We start from the raw sequence: 18,418 nt of genomic DNA, 5'->3' as shown, positions 1-18,418 counted from the left end.
GACTTTTGAGTGTATAACAATGAAAGACAATTTTTCACAATTTTGCTCCCCAAAAATTACTATTAACGTATGCATAATTTATATTTACCCTATATAAGTATGCAAATGCACAACTGATATTTTGTGTTTTGTTTTATCTGCAGTGTTGCAAGATAAAGTGCAGTACAAATAAACAAGTGGGGTCCTCATTACATCTTGGCATCATGTAATTTATTTGGTCATGTTTTAGTCAATTACAAAAATGAACTTACAGTAAACATTGACATAGTAGGCTACAATAAAGGCATAAAAAAGGAATAAGCATTGTTTCAGGAACAACAATAAAATGTGAAGGCAATTAATAATTTTTTCAGTGGCAAAAATGGATTTAACCAAAATTATATCACAGAATGTGTACGTATGCAAGCATGATGTTATATATATATATATAAATAATTTTTCCTGTTTTCCAAACAAAACACTCATCTTCCTAAAAGTTCTCCCAGAATGGCACGTCTTTGCTTCCATTTGTCTCTACCGGTCTCCCATATTCTGCATCTGAATACTAAGCGATGTGAAACTGGCCAGTAAGTCTGTCACCTCATCCACCTGTGAAATACAAGAATGACAAAGTGTTTCAAAGCCACAGTGACAATAAAGACCTAGAACCCTACTTAACAAATGTAGACTATGGATCAATGGATTTCCCAACCAAGATTTATAAAAACAACAAAAAGTACATTAGCTCTGTAGCCTGAGCATTACATGTGTTACATCCAAGGCCATTTTTAGGTGAACTTCATTAACTGGTGGCTAATTTTTTGAGCAAAAACCTGACAAGACATACTCAAAATAAAATGTTCTTAAAATGTTCTTAAAAGACTCATAGGAGATCCTGTACAAAATTCTGAATTAAAGCCAAAGAAATTATTAAGAAAATCTTAAATTGATTGTAAATACCCAATATGAAATAGTCCTTGCCACTATATAAAGAACTCAACTGAAGTCACAGGTCTTACCATGTTCTAGTTCTGATCTGGGTGATAACGCCCAATTTTTTTTTTTTTAAGAGAATTTTCTTAGACAATGTCAAGTGAATTTTCTAAAAAGTTACTTCAAAAGCCAGCCAGACAACATCATTAATTTAATTCCTTAATCCCGATATACTGAAAACTGCTCCGTTAATGTTTTCACATTCACAATTATGAATGACATCTGAATCACGTACTGTACATGACATATTTTAAATTTGAAATGGCGAATTTCGACAAATGGAGAATAGTTTGCACAATTGGAAATTACTTTCGGCTGGTACAACATTTCAATCATAAAACAGTGGTCAAATATTGCATGTTTAGTTAGATACATCTCACATGACACTAACACTCTTAACCTGAACTGTGTGCTGATGCACGGTGCTGGAATAATCCACGAGGTTCCCGCTTAGCTTCTTAAACTTGAGTCCCGCCTTCATCGATTTGATTGGCTATCTCAAATGACACTGACGAGCGGTGTTAGACTACTGAGCACGCTAAAAATTAAACTTTTTTAAAACCTTTATGTTATTCCTGCAACAACTTTATGACAATTAGACAGCGGTGCATAATGATCTGCAGCAGAACAGCAACAAGGATATACATTTTTGGGGGGAAAATCTGGCCATATCTGAATTTATATTGTGGTTACGCCCCTGGTTACATCTACTGTCTGTTTTGGGTACATGTGTGTTTTACCTGTTCTCTGGTGCGGGTGTTCTGTAGTTGGGTTGAGATGTGCTCCAGTTTCTCTCTCTCTTCACTCTGTCCCATTATATTCAGATATTCCCGCAGCATCTGAATAATCTACAAACATATCCAAAGGTTGTCATATCAACATAGTGTGTGGTTTATTTTCCGCTACACCTGTAGGTGAAGTGTGTAGTTTTTTCAATGTAAAAATTTAGGGCTGGGTATTGATACAGTTTTCCTGATTTGATGATTAACAAGCTCTCGATTCGAATTGTTTCAGTTATGATTCTATCGATTCATTTTGTTATATTTTATAAAATCTATTTTGCTTCCATTTGAAATTCTCTCTTGGCTAATGCTATTAATTATACAGGGGACCTTCTAACTTGGTACATTATGAAAATCTAAATATTACAACAACAAAAAAATGTATCATTACTTTTTAATCATTTTGTTCACATTTTAGCTTTTTAAAAATGTACAAATTCTTTGTATTCATCAATTGAAAAATTGCAAACATATTTGTTACATGTTTATTGTTTATGTGCATAATTTGTACTACTTAAAAGTATTAACATTGATTTTTAGAACAAGTGCTAAAACAGTACTGTCTCTTTAAGAAAAGCGGCAGTTCAGCAAGCATCGCACATTAATGAGAGTTGAGTCGAATGGCTTCTTTACTGCATACAATAAAATATTTACTTTTTGTTGATTTTGATAAACAAATGATTGTAAAGAACAGAAAGTATATAAAAACGGCATTACTCAATGATAAATCGGTGGCGTGGATCTTGTCTTTGGACACAAATTACAGGAGGGTTGGGTAAAAATTGATCTTGGGATTTAAGAATCAGTATCAATTGTTCAATTATTCAAATCAATATTTTTATCCAGCCTTATTACTTTCTCCTATACCACAGACACCTCTAAGTGAGACATTTGTTTGTTGATTCCCTTGACAAAATGTAAAAAATGTGACTCAAAATATTGCTCTGTTTGGGCAGTCTGACATGTCAACTTCAGGCTCAAACAATGCCGTGAGTTTGGGGCGAGACTATCTGTTCGGGAGACTTGTCTGAAAACAATCATTTTTGCAATTCCATTAAGTGGCGCCAAAATTACACACTTTGCCTTTAAAGACGCACAGTTCAAATACCATACTATACATTTATGACTATGAAACATGTTGAAATTTAAAGGAATAGTTCACCCAAAAATGAAAATCCTCTCATCATTTACACACACACACACACACACACAATCCCAGTTGTGTATGACTTCCTTTCTTCTGCAGAACACAAATGAAGATTTTTAGAAGAATATCTCAGTTCTGTAGGTCCATACAATGCAAGTCAACAAGGTCCAAAGCTTTGAAGCTCAAAAAAGCACATAAAGCAGCATAAAAGTAATCCATATAACATAGTGGTTCAATCTTTGTCTTAAGAAGCAGTATGAAAAGTGAGAAACAGATCGAAATTTAAATCCTTTTTTACTATAAATTCTCCTCCCTGCCCAGTAGGTGGCAATATGCATGAAGAATGCGATTCACCAAAAAACAAAAGAAGAAGAATGCTAAAGTGGAGATTTATAGTAAAAAAAAAAGGACTTAAATATTGATCTGTTTCTCACCCACTCGTATCATAACACTTCTGAAGATATGGATTTAAATACTGGAGTCGTATGGATTACTTTTATGCTGCATGTATGTGCTTTTTCAGCTTCAAAGTTCTGGCCACCATTCACTTGCATTGTATGGACCTACAGAGCTGAAATATTCTTCTAAAAATCTTTGTGTTCTGCTAAAGAAAGAAATTCATACACATCTAGGATGGCTTGAGGGTGAGTAAATGATGAGAGAATTTTCATTTTTGGGTGAACTGTTCCTTTAATAGATACGTTAAGTGTATTCATAAGTGTTGAGGCCACATGGGCAAACTCTACCCCTTCAGCACATTAAGGCATTTATAATCACCTGTGTGACCTCTCCTCTGAGGGTTTCCAGGCTACGCGAGTCTCCCTCTTGTAAAATGTTGAGCTTTGAGCGGGCAAGGTGCAGAGGGGTTCTACCCGCACGGTCCAATGCATCAACTCGAGCACCTAAAAGGATGACATACAACATTTGAAATGAATAAAGAGGGTTCTGAAAGGGGTAGACATAGAGATCCAAATTTCAATAGGAATACAAAATCACAAACAAATAAGACACTGTATAGCTATAATTCAGATATGGTTTTAAAATCGATTCATATTTTTTTATATTACCTCCTCGCAGTAAGGTTGTGATGACAGGCACATGGTTGGTGCAGGCAGCTGCAGAACATAAGTTAGTTAGTAGTCATTTAGCACTGTACGATACACTTTAATCTGGATGTGTATGACTTTTTCTTCTGCTGAACACAAATTTTTAGAAGAATATTTCAGCTCTGTAGGTTCATACAATGCAAGTCAAGAGGGTCCAAAACTTTGAAGCATAAAACGCACATAAAGTTAGCATAAAAGTAATCCATAAGACTCCAGTGGTTTAATCCATGCCTTTAGAAGCGATATGATAGGTGTGGGTGTAAAACAGATCAATATTTAAGTCCTTTCAAATGGCTGTTGTAAGCGCTCTTCTCTCCTAAGAGTTCTTCTTTTGTTTTTGCCGATTTACATTTTTCGTGCATATCGCCACCTACTGGGCAGGGGGAAGATTGATAGTGAAAAAAGGACTTAAATATTGATCTGTTTCTCACCCACACCGATCATATCACTTCTGAATATATGGATTTAACCACTAGAGTCATATGGATCACTTTTATGCTGCCTTGGTGTTTTCTGGAGCTTCAAAGTTCTGATCACCATTCACTTGCATTGTATGGACCTACATGAGGGTGAGTAAATGATTAGAGAATTTTTTTGGAAATTATCCCCATTCCTTTACTATCCCTTTAAGGATGATAACATTCCCATAATCAGCACTTCATATGGATGACTTTGATTATTCAGAGCCTCTTGGCTCAGCATGACATGGCTTGATCAACATGACATGTTGCAAATTTGATAAATGCACATTTTTACCCAGATGCAGTGGCGTGTTTCCGAGGCTGTCTCTCTGGTTTGGGTCAGCACCATAACTCAGCAACAACTGAACTATTTTGTTACAAGTTTAGAGAGAAGGACAAACACAAAGTGATTGTTTAAACAAATAATCCACTAAAACATTTCAATGAGTTGAACTACAATGGAAAGATTGCTGCAGCAAAATCCGCTATGAATGACATGAAACAGTATTCACAACCCTTATTGGTTAAGTAATGTGATGTAAATCTGAGTGAAATGGCGTTTTTAATAAGAAAAATATGTGGGGCAAGACTTGAATGGGTCATAAAAATGTGGTACTGGAATTGTTTGGATCGTGAAAAGTTGTTTTAAATGACCGGCGATTGAAGGGAGGGGTTAAAATGAGAGGGATTCATGATGTCAGCCAAAAAGCAAAGTCGTTTCAGAGGCGGAGCAAGTAATTACATTTTGCTGAAATATACCAAGACAAACATTCATTTTCTTTGGAATAACGTGCACTGATGAATCAGGAGACCAGGAACAGGAGCAGGTACAGTTGAAGTCTGACTTCTGACTTCAATTGTATTAAGAAAGTATATAGTGTGCATTGGATTTCATACTGACTTTAAGGTTAAATGATAGCATTTGTCTCAGCTTACCAATGCTGTCATTGCCATTACAGGAAGAGAAGTGTAAGGCCGTCCTGCCCTTGTCATCAGCAGCACAAGGATCAATATCATCTTCCAGCAACCTACGAACTAGAAGGAAATAAAAGTGAACAGATTGTAACTTCACTGTAGATCAGATTGCATCCCATTTGACTGCTTTTCAAGTAGTTATCATTCTCACCAGTGTCAATATCATTGCAGTTTGCTGCTTCTCTGAGCCTCTTCACAGCTTATAATTGAAGAAGAAAAAAATTGGTTAACAGGGAAATTATTGAAATAATTTAATAATAACAAAATCATTTATTTTAATAAATAGTTAAACCATTATTTAATTATTTAACTCCTTTGACTAGATTTTGTTTACATGTTGCAATAAAATGTGTGATTTTAAAATATTTATGGCATTGCATGAACCCACCATACAGGTCTTTTCCAATGGGCCCCATGTTCCTCCGGGCTCTTCCCAGCCGCCTCACCTTGCTCGCTGTGATCTTTCCCGGCGAGCTCCGTCCCGCCTGCAGCAACTCACCGGGCTGCCATAACAAGTGCAGGTACCGGAGATCCGAATCCGCTGTCGGTCGGTTTCGGTTCAGTCTCAGCGTGCTCAACGTATCAAGACGAGAGATACTGAACCCGACCGCACCTGCAGCAGCCTCCATCGGCGTCTCATCCTCCCGTTTCTCGGTGTCTACCACAGGCCCGCTCGTCACCGTGTACTCGCTCTCCGAACTAGACCGCTCGCCTTCCGAAGCAGCCGCTGCAACAAGTGTGCTCGACCCGTCCATGTGTATAAGGCGTTAACGGATAAATGTCAGCATGTAAATGTCAGTATCACCCGCAGGGTTACGAGTAATGTAAATATTCTAACGCAGCATTTCCACACAAGTCAAGACTGCATTTTTGGCCACGGTTTGACATAAATAAACCGAGTTGCTTTGTTGTCCATTGCGATTTGATATTATAATGTTGATGATTCGTTCCGTATTCTAATAAGCAGTGAACTATGCTTCTATTTGAGCCACAATGTCGCTGTTTCCATGTTTTGCGCTTGTTTTCAGCAAAACAAGTCAGCATTGCTCAGGCTGAATTCATGGTGGCCAAGGTAGCCAATCAAAATCGATGTTGTTGAAGCTCATCCGTCCAATCAGAGGACGTATATGTGTGTATGTAGTATGATGCGCTATATTTTTTTATTTAATTTTTATTTTTTCCTCACCCGTATTCCGGCAACTCCCGCTATTTATATATTTAGACGTCAAATGATTGGACGAAAGTTATCTTACGTCACCAGCTTGACGTAGCCTTCTGATTGGCTGGTTTTCGATTCTATAACTTCTGACGCTTTATCGTTCCGACAGTAGAAAAACTATTTGTGTTTTTATTTTTATTTAAAGTAAATGGCTGAATAAATGTACTGGAAAGAATAGTTAGTTATATGTGACAGTAATGAGTGATATGAATACGATTTTATTTTTTATTTATTTTTTATTTTTTTTGGATGCCAAATATAAAAATATAAAATATCAAAGTAACACGACTTCCCATGAGAGAATATGTATTTTTGTAATTAACTATTTCAGACTTTTCTGAGAATGCTGTGGAAAAGAAATACATTATTGCGTAGAGATGGAATGTGAAGAAATTCAGTTTTAGATAGAAAGAAGACGAGTTTGAAAACTTTTATCAATCTTCCGGTCTTTAATATAATAAAGTAAAATATATTTTTCTATAGAAACATAAAGGTAAAAAAAAAAAATATTTTTTTATTATTATTTTATGAAAACAAGTTTGAAAAGTTTTTTATTATTATATTAATTATGTTTTATATTTATTTTATAGTCTTGAATTTGCTGTCAATCTCTTTAGCTAAATTTTACTAGCAAAAATTGTCCACTTTCCTTTTAGAGTTTGAAAAGTTTTTCCCTACTGAAAAAGTATAATTTCGTTGAATTGTATTATTTCTATTTTATAAAAAGGAAGATGATAAGGGTTTTGATTTTATTTGTCAAGTTTTACATTTTGTTAGCTACATTTATAAGCAAAAATCGCCCACTTTTCCTTGTAGAGTTTTAATATAAAAACAAACTAAAATATCTTTCACTATAGAAATATAAAGAGTAAATTCTGATGTTTCCCACTGAAATTGATTTTTATATGTATATATATAAAAACAAAGATAAATGTCCAGCAAGTCACAATTCTACAATTAATTTATTGTGAACATCTTTATTTTATAAGCACATTTTATTAGCAAAAATTACCCACTTTAACATTTTGAAAACTTTTTTTATTGTTATATTTAGTTGTAAATTTATTTAATGAAAGAATGGTCTAACATTTGCTGTCAACCTCTTTATTATTGTTAGCTAAATTTTATTAAATTGCCCAGTTTTTTTCATAGAGTTTGAAAACTTTTATTCATTTTCCAGTCTATAATATAAAAACTAAAAATATATTTTTCTATAGAAACATAAAGGTAATTTAAAAAAAAACAACAAATATTTCATTTTTTTTACTAAAAATGATTTTTTATTATTTTATGAAAACACGTTTGAAAATTTTTTATTATTATATTAATTATGTTTTATATTTATTTTATAAATGAATGGTCTTGAATTTGCTGTCAACCTCTTTATTTTTGTTAACTACATTTTAAAGCAAAAATAGCCCACTTGTCTTGGAAAAACTTTTATCAATCTTTCAGTTTATATAACATAAAATACAATATTTTTTCAAGGTACTACAATAATATGTTTACAAATCCCCCATTCACTCGAACATATGTATGCTAAAATGCAGTGTTTATTTAATTCTGTACAAGTATGCACTAGTCATGTTCTTTTGGAAAAAGGTGATTTCTACATTTTCTCAAGGTTGCAAAATAAAATACCTTTGTTTATTGTTATTGAAGTATATACAGGCAAATATTTAATTATAACAGAAATGTTATTTTTAAGAGGACAACCCCCCCCCCCCCCAACCAAGGGCAACAAAAACCTATCTGAAATTAATTATTCAGAAATTGGACGCCTTTATTGTAGTTATAAATAAAAATACATGCACATCACCCTGTTAAAATACATCTCTGATAAATGTATGCATTGTATTGCACAACAAACCCAACACCATACAACAATATACCAATGTATACTTTGGCTAATAAAAACTACAGCATGGTAATACTCTTTTTATCTTTTTTATTAATTTAACCTGGTATGGTACAATCATAATCTCAACATGCAGAATGTAAGAAATGCTCTTTATAAAAGGTTCCATGAGAACTGGGAGGTAGACCACACAATTTCACAAGCACAACTGATCCAGTCTTTGGTTTCGTTCGTGTTGATGCTCCTCAAAGGTCAAAAATTCATTGCTGAGACGACAGCAGCGCCAGCATGTGTCAGATATTCGGGGACTGATGTGTCATCGCTAGGGGCAACATCTCCCTGGTAATCTGGCATTAGTCCTGCCTCACGGGCATGTTGCCATAGGTGACTGTTGCCTACAATACCCTGTTTTCTCAAGTAACCTTGGCGACAGAAGAGGGGTGGGTTACGATTGGTGAGGGACATAAGGAAACATGATTCTGTGAAAAAAGGACACAGAGAGACACAATTAATTATTAAGCCTTAGCAAGCACCACTAATAAGAAAAATCCTCTGGGTAATTACTGAATATGCACATGAAATTTCATTTCTTTACTCAAAGTGACTAATGCGAGTTGAATAAACGGACCAGCATAAAAGGCCCTGAGGTCAGTTTGAAGGCAGTGCTCAAGGAAGCGTCTGAGAGGTTGGCTGTGTGATATGGGCTGATCCCACTCTGTCAGAAAGTCCTCCACCATGTGATGTAGTGCCTCAGGTCGTGGGAGGGGCCAGCCAACTGGACGCTGTCTCATATCTTTCTCTATAAAAACATATAGGTTAGAGTGTGATTGGGACATGAGAAGTCATGCGTCAAGATCTCTCCTTTGTTTATAGACACTCTCTGTGCTTACCTATCCATGGTTATACTGACAATCTATAATCCACAAAACAACTTACAAGTGTGTGAAAACATACGTACTGTTTCTAAAAAATTAGTTCAGTGCTAAAATTGAAGCTGCTTAGCAAATTTATCATGACTTGTACCTAACGTAATGGCTTTAAAAACAGCAGACATCTTCACCTGTAGGTAGTGTGTTGTAGTAGTACAGGACTGGATGGAGGAAGTTTGACCTCCATGCTTTGGTCCATTCTGATTCGGCCCGACCCGGCCCTAGTGTATCAGTGCGGTTCAGTCCATACTGCATGACCAACACCAGAAGACCACGTTCTGAGACATGCCGTCCCGACAGAGCCGGCAGCTGAGGCAGGGCCTGCAGAGGAAACTCCTCCAGATATTCACAGTGAGACCTGTGGAAAGACAAAGAATCATGTAAACAATCAGATAAAAAAATTGGTTTAAATGTATTATGTCTGTATGAGTCACACACTTCTGCAAACAGTTTAATTTAAAAGCAAACTTAATGTATTGTATGAATGTTTTGGAAGGTGCCAGCTAAGGGACTCTATCTCCAGAACATAAAGAAGATTTAAAAAGACACTATACAAATCTCAAAGATAAAATCCCATCAGATCTTTTTTGGTGATTGACCAGGCAGTTCTTGAGTTAGGGTTAGAGTTAGATGCTTCACACAAAAACACCCACTTGTCCTGCCTGTTTACATGATCATCAGACAGACCACCAAGAAACCCTGAAATTCTGGTGCAGCGGTTTTTTTAAAAATAACAAAAGAAAATCTGCCCAAAAGATAAGAGCAAACGAGACAAATGGATTGAACATTACTTCATCTGATAAACACGAAATGTAGTTAGAAGAAACTAGATACTACAAACTTTGATGTTTGCTTGAAAGAGCCAGGACTGAAATTTAAGAAAAGTTTTAAAAGAAAAGAAAGAGAGAGAAACTTCAATTAAAGGAATATTCCAGGTTCAATACAAGTCGAGCTCAATCAACAACAATTGTGGCATAATGTTGATTACCACAAAAATACATTTTTGACTTGTTCCTCATTTTCTTTAAAAAAAGCAAAAATCTTGGTTACAATGAGGCACTTACAATGGAAGTCCATGGGGCCAATTTTTGAACATTGAAATACTTTATCAAAAGTATAGCCACAACACATAAACAATATGCATGTTAACATGATTTTAGTGTGATAAAATCACTTACTAACCTTTTCGGTTTACAACTTTGTTGCCATGATGACGTAACGTCATAAACCCTAAAGCGATTGTAAAAACTACATTTTAAACAACTTTAAAGCTCAAATAATACACGTTTAAACAGAAGAATAAATGTAAGTTTGTTTGTTGAGCGCGTTACCGTGGAGACATAGCGCGTGGAGGCTTCACACTGTTCTCTGCGGCATTCACGCACAACCACGCGCCCCACCGAGAGCGAGAACCACATTATAGCGACCACGAGGAGATTAACCCAACGTGACTACCCACCCTAGCAACCGGGCCAATTGGTTGCTTAGGAAGCCTGACTGGAGTCACTCAGCACGCCCTGGATTCGAACTTGCGACTCCAGGTGTGGTAGTCAGCGTCTTTACTACCCAGGCCCCCCCGTCCTTGCTTTTCTTAAAAAAAATAAAAAATCGAGGTTACAGAGACATTTACAATGGAAGTGAATGGGGCCAATTTTTGAACATTCAAATACTCACTGTTTCAAAAGTATAGCCACAAGGCGTAAACAGTATGCATGTTAATATGATTTTAATGTGATAAAATTGCTTACTAACCTTTTCCATGTGAAGTTATAACAATTTTAGGATTTCGTTGCCATGATGGCGTAGCTCCGTAAACATTAAAACGACCATAAAATTGACGATGTAAACAACTTTACAGCTTAAATAATGCTCAAGTATTGTACAACAGAAGAATGAATGTAAGTGCTTTTATAAAATTATAAGCTTCACATTTCTGCCTTTAAACCCTCCAAAAATTTGCACCATTCACTTCCATTGTAAGTGCCTCACTGTATTTAGTGAGTTATCACATTTATTAAAAGCAATGGGAGAAATTGGAACGCTCAACCAAGGAGCTCTATGTAGAAAGGAAGTCCCGCCTTACAGTTAAAAGTGCCTTTTAGTCTTTTCAGTTAGAAAAGACAAAACACACCAAGTCAGAACAGTCTGAAGGTCTGTGCCAAGTTTGGTGGATGTAACTTGAAAGCTGTCGTATGAGTCACATTTAAGAATCTTGGTCTTTTCTTTAGGGATTTTGGAAAAATCCTAATAAGCCTAAAGTGTAGAACAGTATGTTGGCTTTTTCAAGCCAGAATAATAATAAAGCCCAAATTGAAATAACATTAGTTATGGTGAGGATAGTTGGTGACAATTAAAAAAAACCCCAGAAGGAAACAAACGGACACATGCATTTCTTACCCTTGGAGAAGAATAAGGTCTCCAAGTACTCCAAACATTTGGTAGGGTCCAGAGGCTTCATTTACCCTCCTGAGAATCCAGGACTGCAGTTGACTGAGGGGTAATTTTGTTGCAGGCCAAGCAATGTTATGGTAACGCTGCTCCAGGATTTTATGAACAGAACGCACTACAGTAGCAAGACAGAAGTACTTTAATATGACCTATTATGTTCTCAAGAAAAAACATTACATCTTTCAAGTGAGATGTAGTGCTCACCTGTGTAGCGGAACCCATGAACAAACCCACCAGCAGACATGCGATAGTCTCTGGAGTGGGCTGCCGTACCCAGAACAAACAGGTTGGGGGTTCCTCTACCTTCATACCAGGCTGTTACCCCTGGCAACCGGCCCCGGGCACCACTGCTTTGTGGCGGCCGTGCAGATCTGGATAAATAATAAAAATATTATATCAGTGTAATAAGCTACAGGGCATCTCGAAATTCTGTGGGGCCTTTTTTGTGTTAATATTCATTATTCTAACTTTTAATTTTACCCATCAAAGATGGAGAAGTTGAAACGGAAGCCCAGGCAACGGATCACTCGGTCATATGGCTGCCTGAGTGAGAAGTTATCGGTATGGTAACCAGGCAGATTTTGGGCTGTGACCATTGAAGTTTTGTTGCCATTCTGATCGTCAAGAAGTACAGACAGAGTTAAATACAGCTGCTCTTTTCCCTCCACCGATCTTCCACTTCTTTTCTTTCCCGTTTTCCTTTTTCCTCCATCTCTTCCTCGACGAACAATGGCAATTTCCTCCAGTCTGCCCTCTACTAGACCATCCAGAGATTTCAGCTGGTACGTGTCCAATAACTCATTATTGACTGCCCTACAAACAGAGAAAATGAGTTCTGCTTTAAATCGAAACAGTGAATTTAAATATTTATAAATGGAATGTTATGATTCAGCCAGGTTATATGGCAAGATTCTAAAGGTCATTAGAAAAATGAATAGTTCTGGTCCTGGATGCTGATTGGTCAATACAGCATTCCAGTCCTGAATATTCTCTTGAAATAAAGGTAGTGCTAATGCGATTTACACACGTAGGACATGTGCCTAGATCAAAAATTTTTGTTGGCCCTTGAACAATATTCTAATCAAACATTCAATGCTCTCTGATTTCAAGGGTTGGGTTACTTAAAGGGCTGTGATTGGTTGATAGGAATGTTGATACAGGCACATCTACTACTTGGGTAAATCACATTGACCCAGTTTACACCTGGCATTAAGATGTGTCTCGGGTGATCCGATCACATGTGGTCAGGAGAGATACATCGCTGTTTACACCTTGTCACTTGTTCGGATTTCAAGGGGAGAGACTCTGTTTCATGACGTCATACATCAATCACTCTGTCAGTGTGCTACTGCATGATAATAAACTGCACAAAAGTCATAAAAGACAAAGAATGCGTGAATAAAAACGGCATGCTGTTTCTCCCAGTTGCAGCTGAAATTCAATCGAAGCACAAACGCAACATTTCAAGCAGAATTATCTGTTGTTTTAGAGGAGTACCTGTATTAACCTGAGCTTCAAATGTGTGTGCTTGTCATCTGTGTTTCTGCATGTTGATGTCAGACACACTGAAGAAGATCCGTGAAGTTTTCAAATTTTCTGATCGGAAGGTTATTTCCTTTTAAAGTCGCACATAACCAGCAAAGTTTGAAGGGATAATTCACCCAAAAACGAAAATTCTCTCATCATTTACTCACCCTCATGCCATCCCAGATGTGTATGACTTTCTTTCTTCAGCAGAACACAAACGAAGATTTTTAGAAGAATATCTCTGCTCTGTAAGTCCATACAATGCAAGTGAATGGTGACCAGAACTTTGTAGCTCCAAAAATCACATAAAGCAAACATAAAAGTAAACCATATGACTCCAGTTGTTAAACTTATATCTTCAGAAGCGATATGATAGGTGTGTGTGAAAAACAGATGAATATTTAAGTCCTTTTTTACTCTAAATCTTCACTTTCACTTTTGGCCACCATTCACTTGCATTGTATGGACGTACAGAGCTGAAATATTCTACCAAAAATCTTCATTTGTGTTCAGCAGAAAAAAGAAAGTCATACACATCTGTGATGGCATGAGGGTGAGTAAATGATGAGAGAATTTTCATTTTTGAGTGAACTCTCCCTTTATATTCTTGTTTTAGTGCAGAGGTTGATTGACAGGTGAGGGTTGGCACTTTGCTGCTGTCCGGGACGCATCAGGAGGAATTAGCGCATACACCTCAAATGCGATGTGATCACATGCATTTTTGACTACCTCTTATGTGGTTCCTGTGATCCGATCACAGAACGTTTTAGACACCATTTACACCAGTATTTAACACTGACCACTTGTGATCGGATAACCTGAAATGCATCTTCATACTAGGTGTAAAGGGGGTCATTATGGTTGCAGCTATAACAAGATTAGGAAACCTTAATTCTATGTTTTGTCTCTAATACCTGAGGTCCCCAACGTAGTGTGTCTGCCATGCTAGTCGTACTGGGCTGGGACTGTACAGGTGAATCCGACTCGCTCTACCCAAAATATTCTGTGCCGTCTCAAAGGCAGAGTTTCCTTTGCCAAGGATTAACACAGCCTGGTCTTTGAACTCCTCAGGATCAGTGGGAATTGACTCATAACCTTCCATCAGGTCAGAGCCAAGAAAATCTACCTTCTGAGGAACCCAAAGGCCAGTGGACACCAACAGGACACTACAGAGAGGGATGGAAGCATGGAGAATAATAGTGAAGCAGCAGCTGAAAATGTAAATAAATAAAACTGAAACTTGTCGCCATACCTGCACTGATAATTGACACCTTTCTGATCGGTCAGGATGTAGCCTTGGTTTCCATTCAAATCTAATGCTTTAATTCTCCCAATATCAACTCCATATTTAACTTTCAGTCCAAGCTCCTGTTCAAACATTGAGAGATAGCGTGGGAAGTCATCTGCACTGGGGTAAAGCTCTCGGCTGATTCGCTGAAACAGGAGGTCGGGCCTGTCACTCAACAAGGAGTTCCAATCATGACGCAAGTTGAATTCCTTGTTCCGCCTTCCAGTGTATATTTTGTTTATGCTGATGAGTTTTCTGTGGCGAGGATATCTGAAAAGAAAACAGTAAATATATAAAGCCACTTTCTATTGCCATAAAAATGATCCTTTATTGTTCAGCACTTACACTACTGCTCTAGCTTTGCACTATTCGGATTTCCCCTTGAAATCCGAATAGTGCAAAGCTAGAGCAGTAGTGTAAGTGCTGAACAATAGAAATTTAGTAATGAGGCACGGATAATATTGTCAGTTCCTTTATGCTCAATTAACCCCATCTGTTCATTGCTTTGGATAAAAACGCCTGCTAAATTAAAAAATGTAAATATAGACAGCGTCTTTAGCTATGTCTTTACATTTTACATTTAACTTTTAAAGCTAAACTATGTAACTTTTGGTCCTCTAGCGGTTTAAGCATAGAACTGCAAGTTATATGCGGAGGAACATTGTTTTGGTAATTACGTCAGTCGGGCTTCGGCTCTGCTCTCCTGCTCGGATGAATCTGATGGTTTGAGGAGTACCAGTGTAACCATGGATACAGATGATCATCTTATCAGAGCGAATGTCATTAACAACAATAAATCTCACTCCCTCCCCTCAAAAAATAATATAAATAAATAATGAAAGGAAGAAAATGACGGGTATCCGAAAAATATGTCTTATTAGCAGGAAAGTAGCGTATCTTCCGCTGTTGTTTTGACTCATTGAAAACAACTGTTTCAAAATAAATAACTGTACAGAAATTAGGCAACGATGACATTAGACATAACGATTGCTTGTCTTATATTAGGTAAAGTCAAATGGTTGAAACTAGTATAACTTAGCTAGCAGGCAAATAGACCAATGTAGTAACTGGTTTAGAGACTGGCACTGTTACCAGCATTAAGTTTGTCCTTCCTCAAATTAAATCAAGCACTGCAGTATTACAATACATAATAAAATACCCCATTAGAGTGGCTAACGCTATCTAACTAACTACCGCTCTAAGAGAGCATCCTGGCTAACTATCGGTCCAATAAAATATCTTACTGTTCGAGCAAGAAAAAAGCCATCTCTGGGTCAGTTTTAAATCCTTTCAGATCGATACCTCTGAAAAAGCCAAGCTGATGTTGTGTCGTGTTTTATTACGGGCTCTGTCGCTTTCCCTTTTTGCTTGGTTCAAAATGTCTTTATTTTGAATTCGGGTGATTCCCCAGAGGGTTGCCTTAAGGAATGATCTATGGTTAATGTTGCTTATTTGTTGTGGCTACAAGCTGTCAGCTTCAAACTGCCACCATGCCTATCACCGCACATATACACGCGCTGTAGTAGCTGGACCTTCTTTTCGTTGTTTACGGACATGACGTAAACATGCACAGACGACTGACGGAAGTATGCCGTTTCCTGCCAAATCCGTCCCGACAGCTCTAAAATAGAAATCATCATTATAGGCTTACCATAGTGAATCGGGGTAAGACAAAAAATCTTACATAGTGTAGCTTTAAATAGTGATAGATTCATATATCTGGCCGGTCAATTAATCGGGGGATATTCAGACATTTTCAGATAAGTCGTGTCTGCTTGGATGTTTCTGAGTAAATACTGTGTAAAATTAGAGTTCATTTAATTTTAGAAACTTTGTGTGCATAATTTGTTGCATTATGTTGTATACAAAATGTATAATTTATATGCCGTTTGTCACCCTGCTGTCTATTGCGGCAAAGAACAATTAGCAATGAAATGCAAAGACAACCTAAACAATCCAATCAGTTTCTGTGACGTCTTTGTTATTTTTAGTTATTTGTAACAAGCATTGCTGCATGAAGTCAAGTTACATTGATTTGATGATGTTCTGTAGCCCTTTCTATTTCAGAGCAACAGTTTAGGTTCAGTTTGAGAAAACCTGCTCTATCATTAAGCGATCACACACTTGTTGAAGAAGCTCCCTGGTCCTGCGTTTCGCTCTAGAATGACGTAATCTCTCTGACGTCTGGAGAGGAAAAAGCCCATCTGGAGCCCTGCAGGTCCAGCTCCCAGCACACAGTACTCATGCCTCAGTGTGTTATTAGGACCAGGACCAGGACCGGCCAAGACCAGGACCAGGACCAGGACAGACAGGAGCCAGAATAGAGGCTGAAGGAGACCCATGAGGCCTAGGGTTAGAATTAAACAGAATATCTGAGCATTATTATTAGAAAATAAATTGATTGGAGAAAGTATATACATTATTGAAACCAAAACAACTATTTATAAAGATGTTCACATTAAGGAAAACAAACTTTTATAATAAGAAATATTTCATCAAATTCACAATTAAACATAAAGGTATGAATCACATGCATTTTGTAATATATATACCAAAATACACACGTAATAAACAGTAGATTATTTGGTTTAAACTGATACAGTCAAGTATGGCTCCAAGAGATGCGGCAACATCCAACACCTACACATTGCGAAAAACACTGTAACGTGTCAATATTTTGGCATTAAATAGATATACCGTCGACTACAGCTGCTCCCAAGATACTTCAATAGCTGAAAAAGGGGAGATCAATCTGAGGATTTTTGAACACAACATCTTTGTAGCGGAGCGGCTTTCGTAACATCGTCCACAGAGAAGAGCGTAGCGTAGCTTTGACGTCATGAATGGATGGACGTCGTAGCGAGCCAATGAGAGACGAGTGGGCGTGACTAATGAGCGCACAGTTCACGCCCATTTGAATGGCTCTCCTCCATATGATTCCAGGAAAAAGGTATGAGCAAATTGTGTCAATTAGATTTATTTAAATATGCTTAACTTTTTTTAATTTTTTTTAATAAGGCATAAAATGTCTTTATTATAGAATAGTTGCTTCGCCATTTACCAAAGTGTATTGTTTAAAACAAAATTAATTGTAATGAAATGCTTTCCATTTAATCTGAATTTATAATATGTAGCAATTGTAGTTCTCAATTCAGTTTTATGGAACTTTTCCATACAACTGAAATGCGTAAATCTTAAAAACAGACTTATATATATATATATATATATTATTGTGGTTATATATACTTTTTATGGTTAGGGCCTATAATATATTATATTAATTTGCTAGTGCAGTATTAACAAATAAAATATCTTAACTAATCAGTAGGATTTATGGCATATGGATGCACATAATTATTTAAAATCTTTCAGTAGTTGTTTGTTTCACATATTTAATAATGATTTTGGTAACACTGTTCTATTCGTTAACATTAGTAAATGCTTACCATGAAATAACAATGAACAATAAATATATATTTTACAGAATTTATTACTTTTGATGAATGTGAATGTATACATTAACAATTGTTTGTTCATGTTAATTCGTAATGCATTATCTAATGTTGACATAACTTCAAATGTACTTTTACCATATACCATGTAGAATTGAACATTAAAAGGATAGTTCACTCAAAAATGAAACTTCTCTCATCATTTACTCACCCTCATGCCGTCCCAGATGTGTATGACTTTCTTGCTTATGCAG

The 18,418-nt window shown here is 36.6% G+C and overlaps 2 protein-coding genes across 2 annotated transcripts; both read right to left on the bottom strand.

Moving 5' to 3' along the window:
* Positions 1–188: 188 nt before the first annotated feature.
* LOC127450043 (ankyrin repeat domain-containing protein 54) lies at positions 189–6,507 on the bottom strand. Its single transcript, XM_051713754.1, has 8 exons — positions 5,832–6,507; positions 5,595–5,642; positions 5,405–5,503; positions 4,764–4,835; positions 3,969–4,016; positions 3,679–3,803; positions 1,713–1,820; positions 189–588 (listed from the first exon to the last, which is right to left on the bottom strand). The coding sequence occupies exons 1-8, from the start codon at positions 6,196–6,198 to the stop codon at positions 514–516; spliced, it is 942 nt and encodes a 313-aa protein (XP_051569714.1). The 5' UTR covers positions 6,199–6,507; the 3' UTR covers positions 189–513.
* Positions 6,508–8,038: 1,531 nt separating this feature from the next.
* foxred2 (FAD-dependent oxidoreductase domain containing 2) lies at positions 8,039–17,543 on the bottom strand. Its single transcript, XM_051713718.1, has 10 exons — positions 17,410–17,543; positions 16,837–17,059; positions 14,677–14,982; positions 14,339–14,590; positions 12,378–12,710; positions 12,102–12,268; positions 11,847–12,012; positions 9,581–9,807; positions 9,149–9,319; positions 8,039–8,999 (listed from the first exon to the last, which is right to left on the bottom strand). Exons 2-10 carry the CDS (start codon positions 17,052–17,054, stop codon positions 8,773–8,775), a joined length of 2,067 nt encoding a protein of 688 aa, XP_051569678.1. The 5' UTR covers positions 17,055–17,059; positions 17,410–17,543; the 3' UTR covers positions 8,039–8,772.
* Positions 17,544–18,418: the final 875 nt, after the last annotated feature.

The sequence above is a fragment of the Myxocyprinus asiaticus genome, chromosome 13 (assembly GCF_019703515.2).
Source record: "Myxocyprinus asiaticus isolate MX2 ecotype Aquarium Trade chromosome 13, UBuf_Myxa_2, whole genome shotgun sequence".
In the NCBI taxonomy this organism is placed as follows: Eukaryota; Metazoa; Chordata; class Actinopteri; order Cypriniformes; family Catostomidae; genus Myxocyprinus; species Myxocyprinus asiaticus.
This window is presented reverse-complemented; position numbering and strand designations above follow the sequence as displayed.

What these genes read in the sequence shown, in the direction of transcription:
- LOC127450043 (XM_051713754.1), bottom strand. Translation starts at nt 6,198, where the DNA reads ATGGACGGGTCGAGCACACTTGTTGCAGCGGCTGCTTCGGAAGGCGAG. An exon ending in CTGCAATGATATTGACACTG is followed by an intron (nt 5,504 to 5,594) that starts GTGAGAATGATA and finishes ATTTCCTTCTAG; the next exon opens with TTCGTAGGTTGCTGGAAGAT. An exon ending in ACACCCGCACCAGAGAACAG is followed by an intron (nt 589 to 1,712) that starts GTAAAACACACA and finishes TGTATTTCACAG; the next exon opens with GTGGATGAGGTGACAGACTT.
- foxred2 (XM_051713718.1), bottom strand. Translation starts at nt 17,054, where the DNA reads ATGGGTCTCCTTCAGCCTCTATTCTGGCTCCTGTCTGTCCTGGTCCTG. An exon ending in GACCTTATTCTTCTCCAAGG is followed by an intron (nt 9,808 to 11,846) that starts GTAAGAAATGCA and finishes GTCTTTCCACAG; the next exon opens with GTCTCACTGTGAATATCTGG. An exon ending in CTACAACACACTACCTACAG is followed by an intron (nt 9,320 to 9,580) that starts GTGAAGATGTCT and finishes ATGTTTTTATAG; the next exon opens with AGAAAGATATGAGACAGCGT.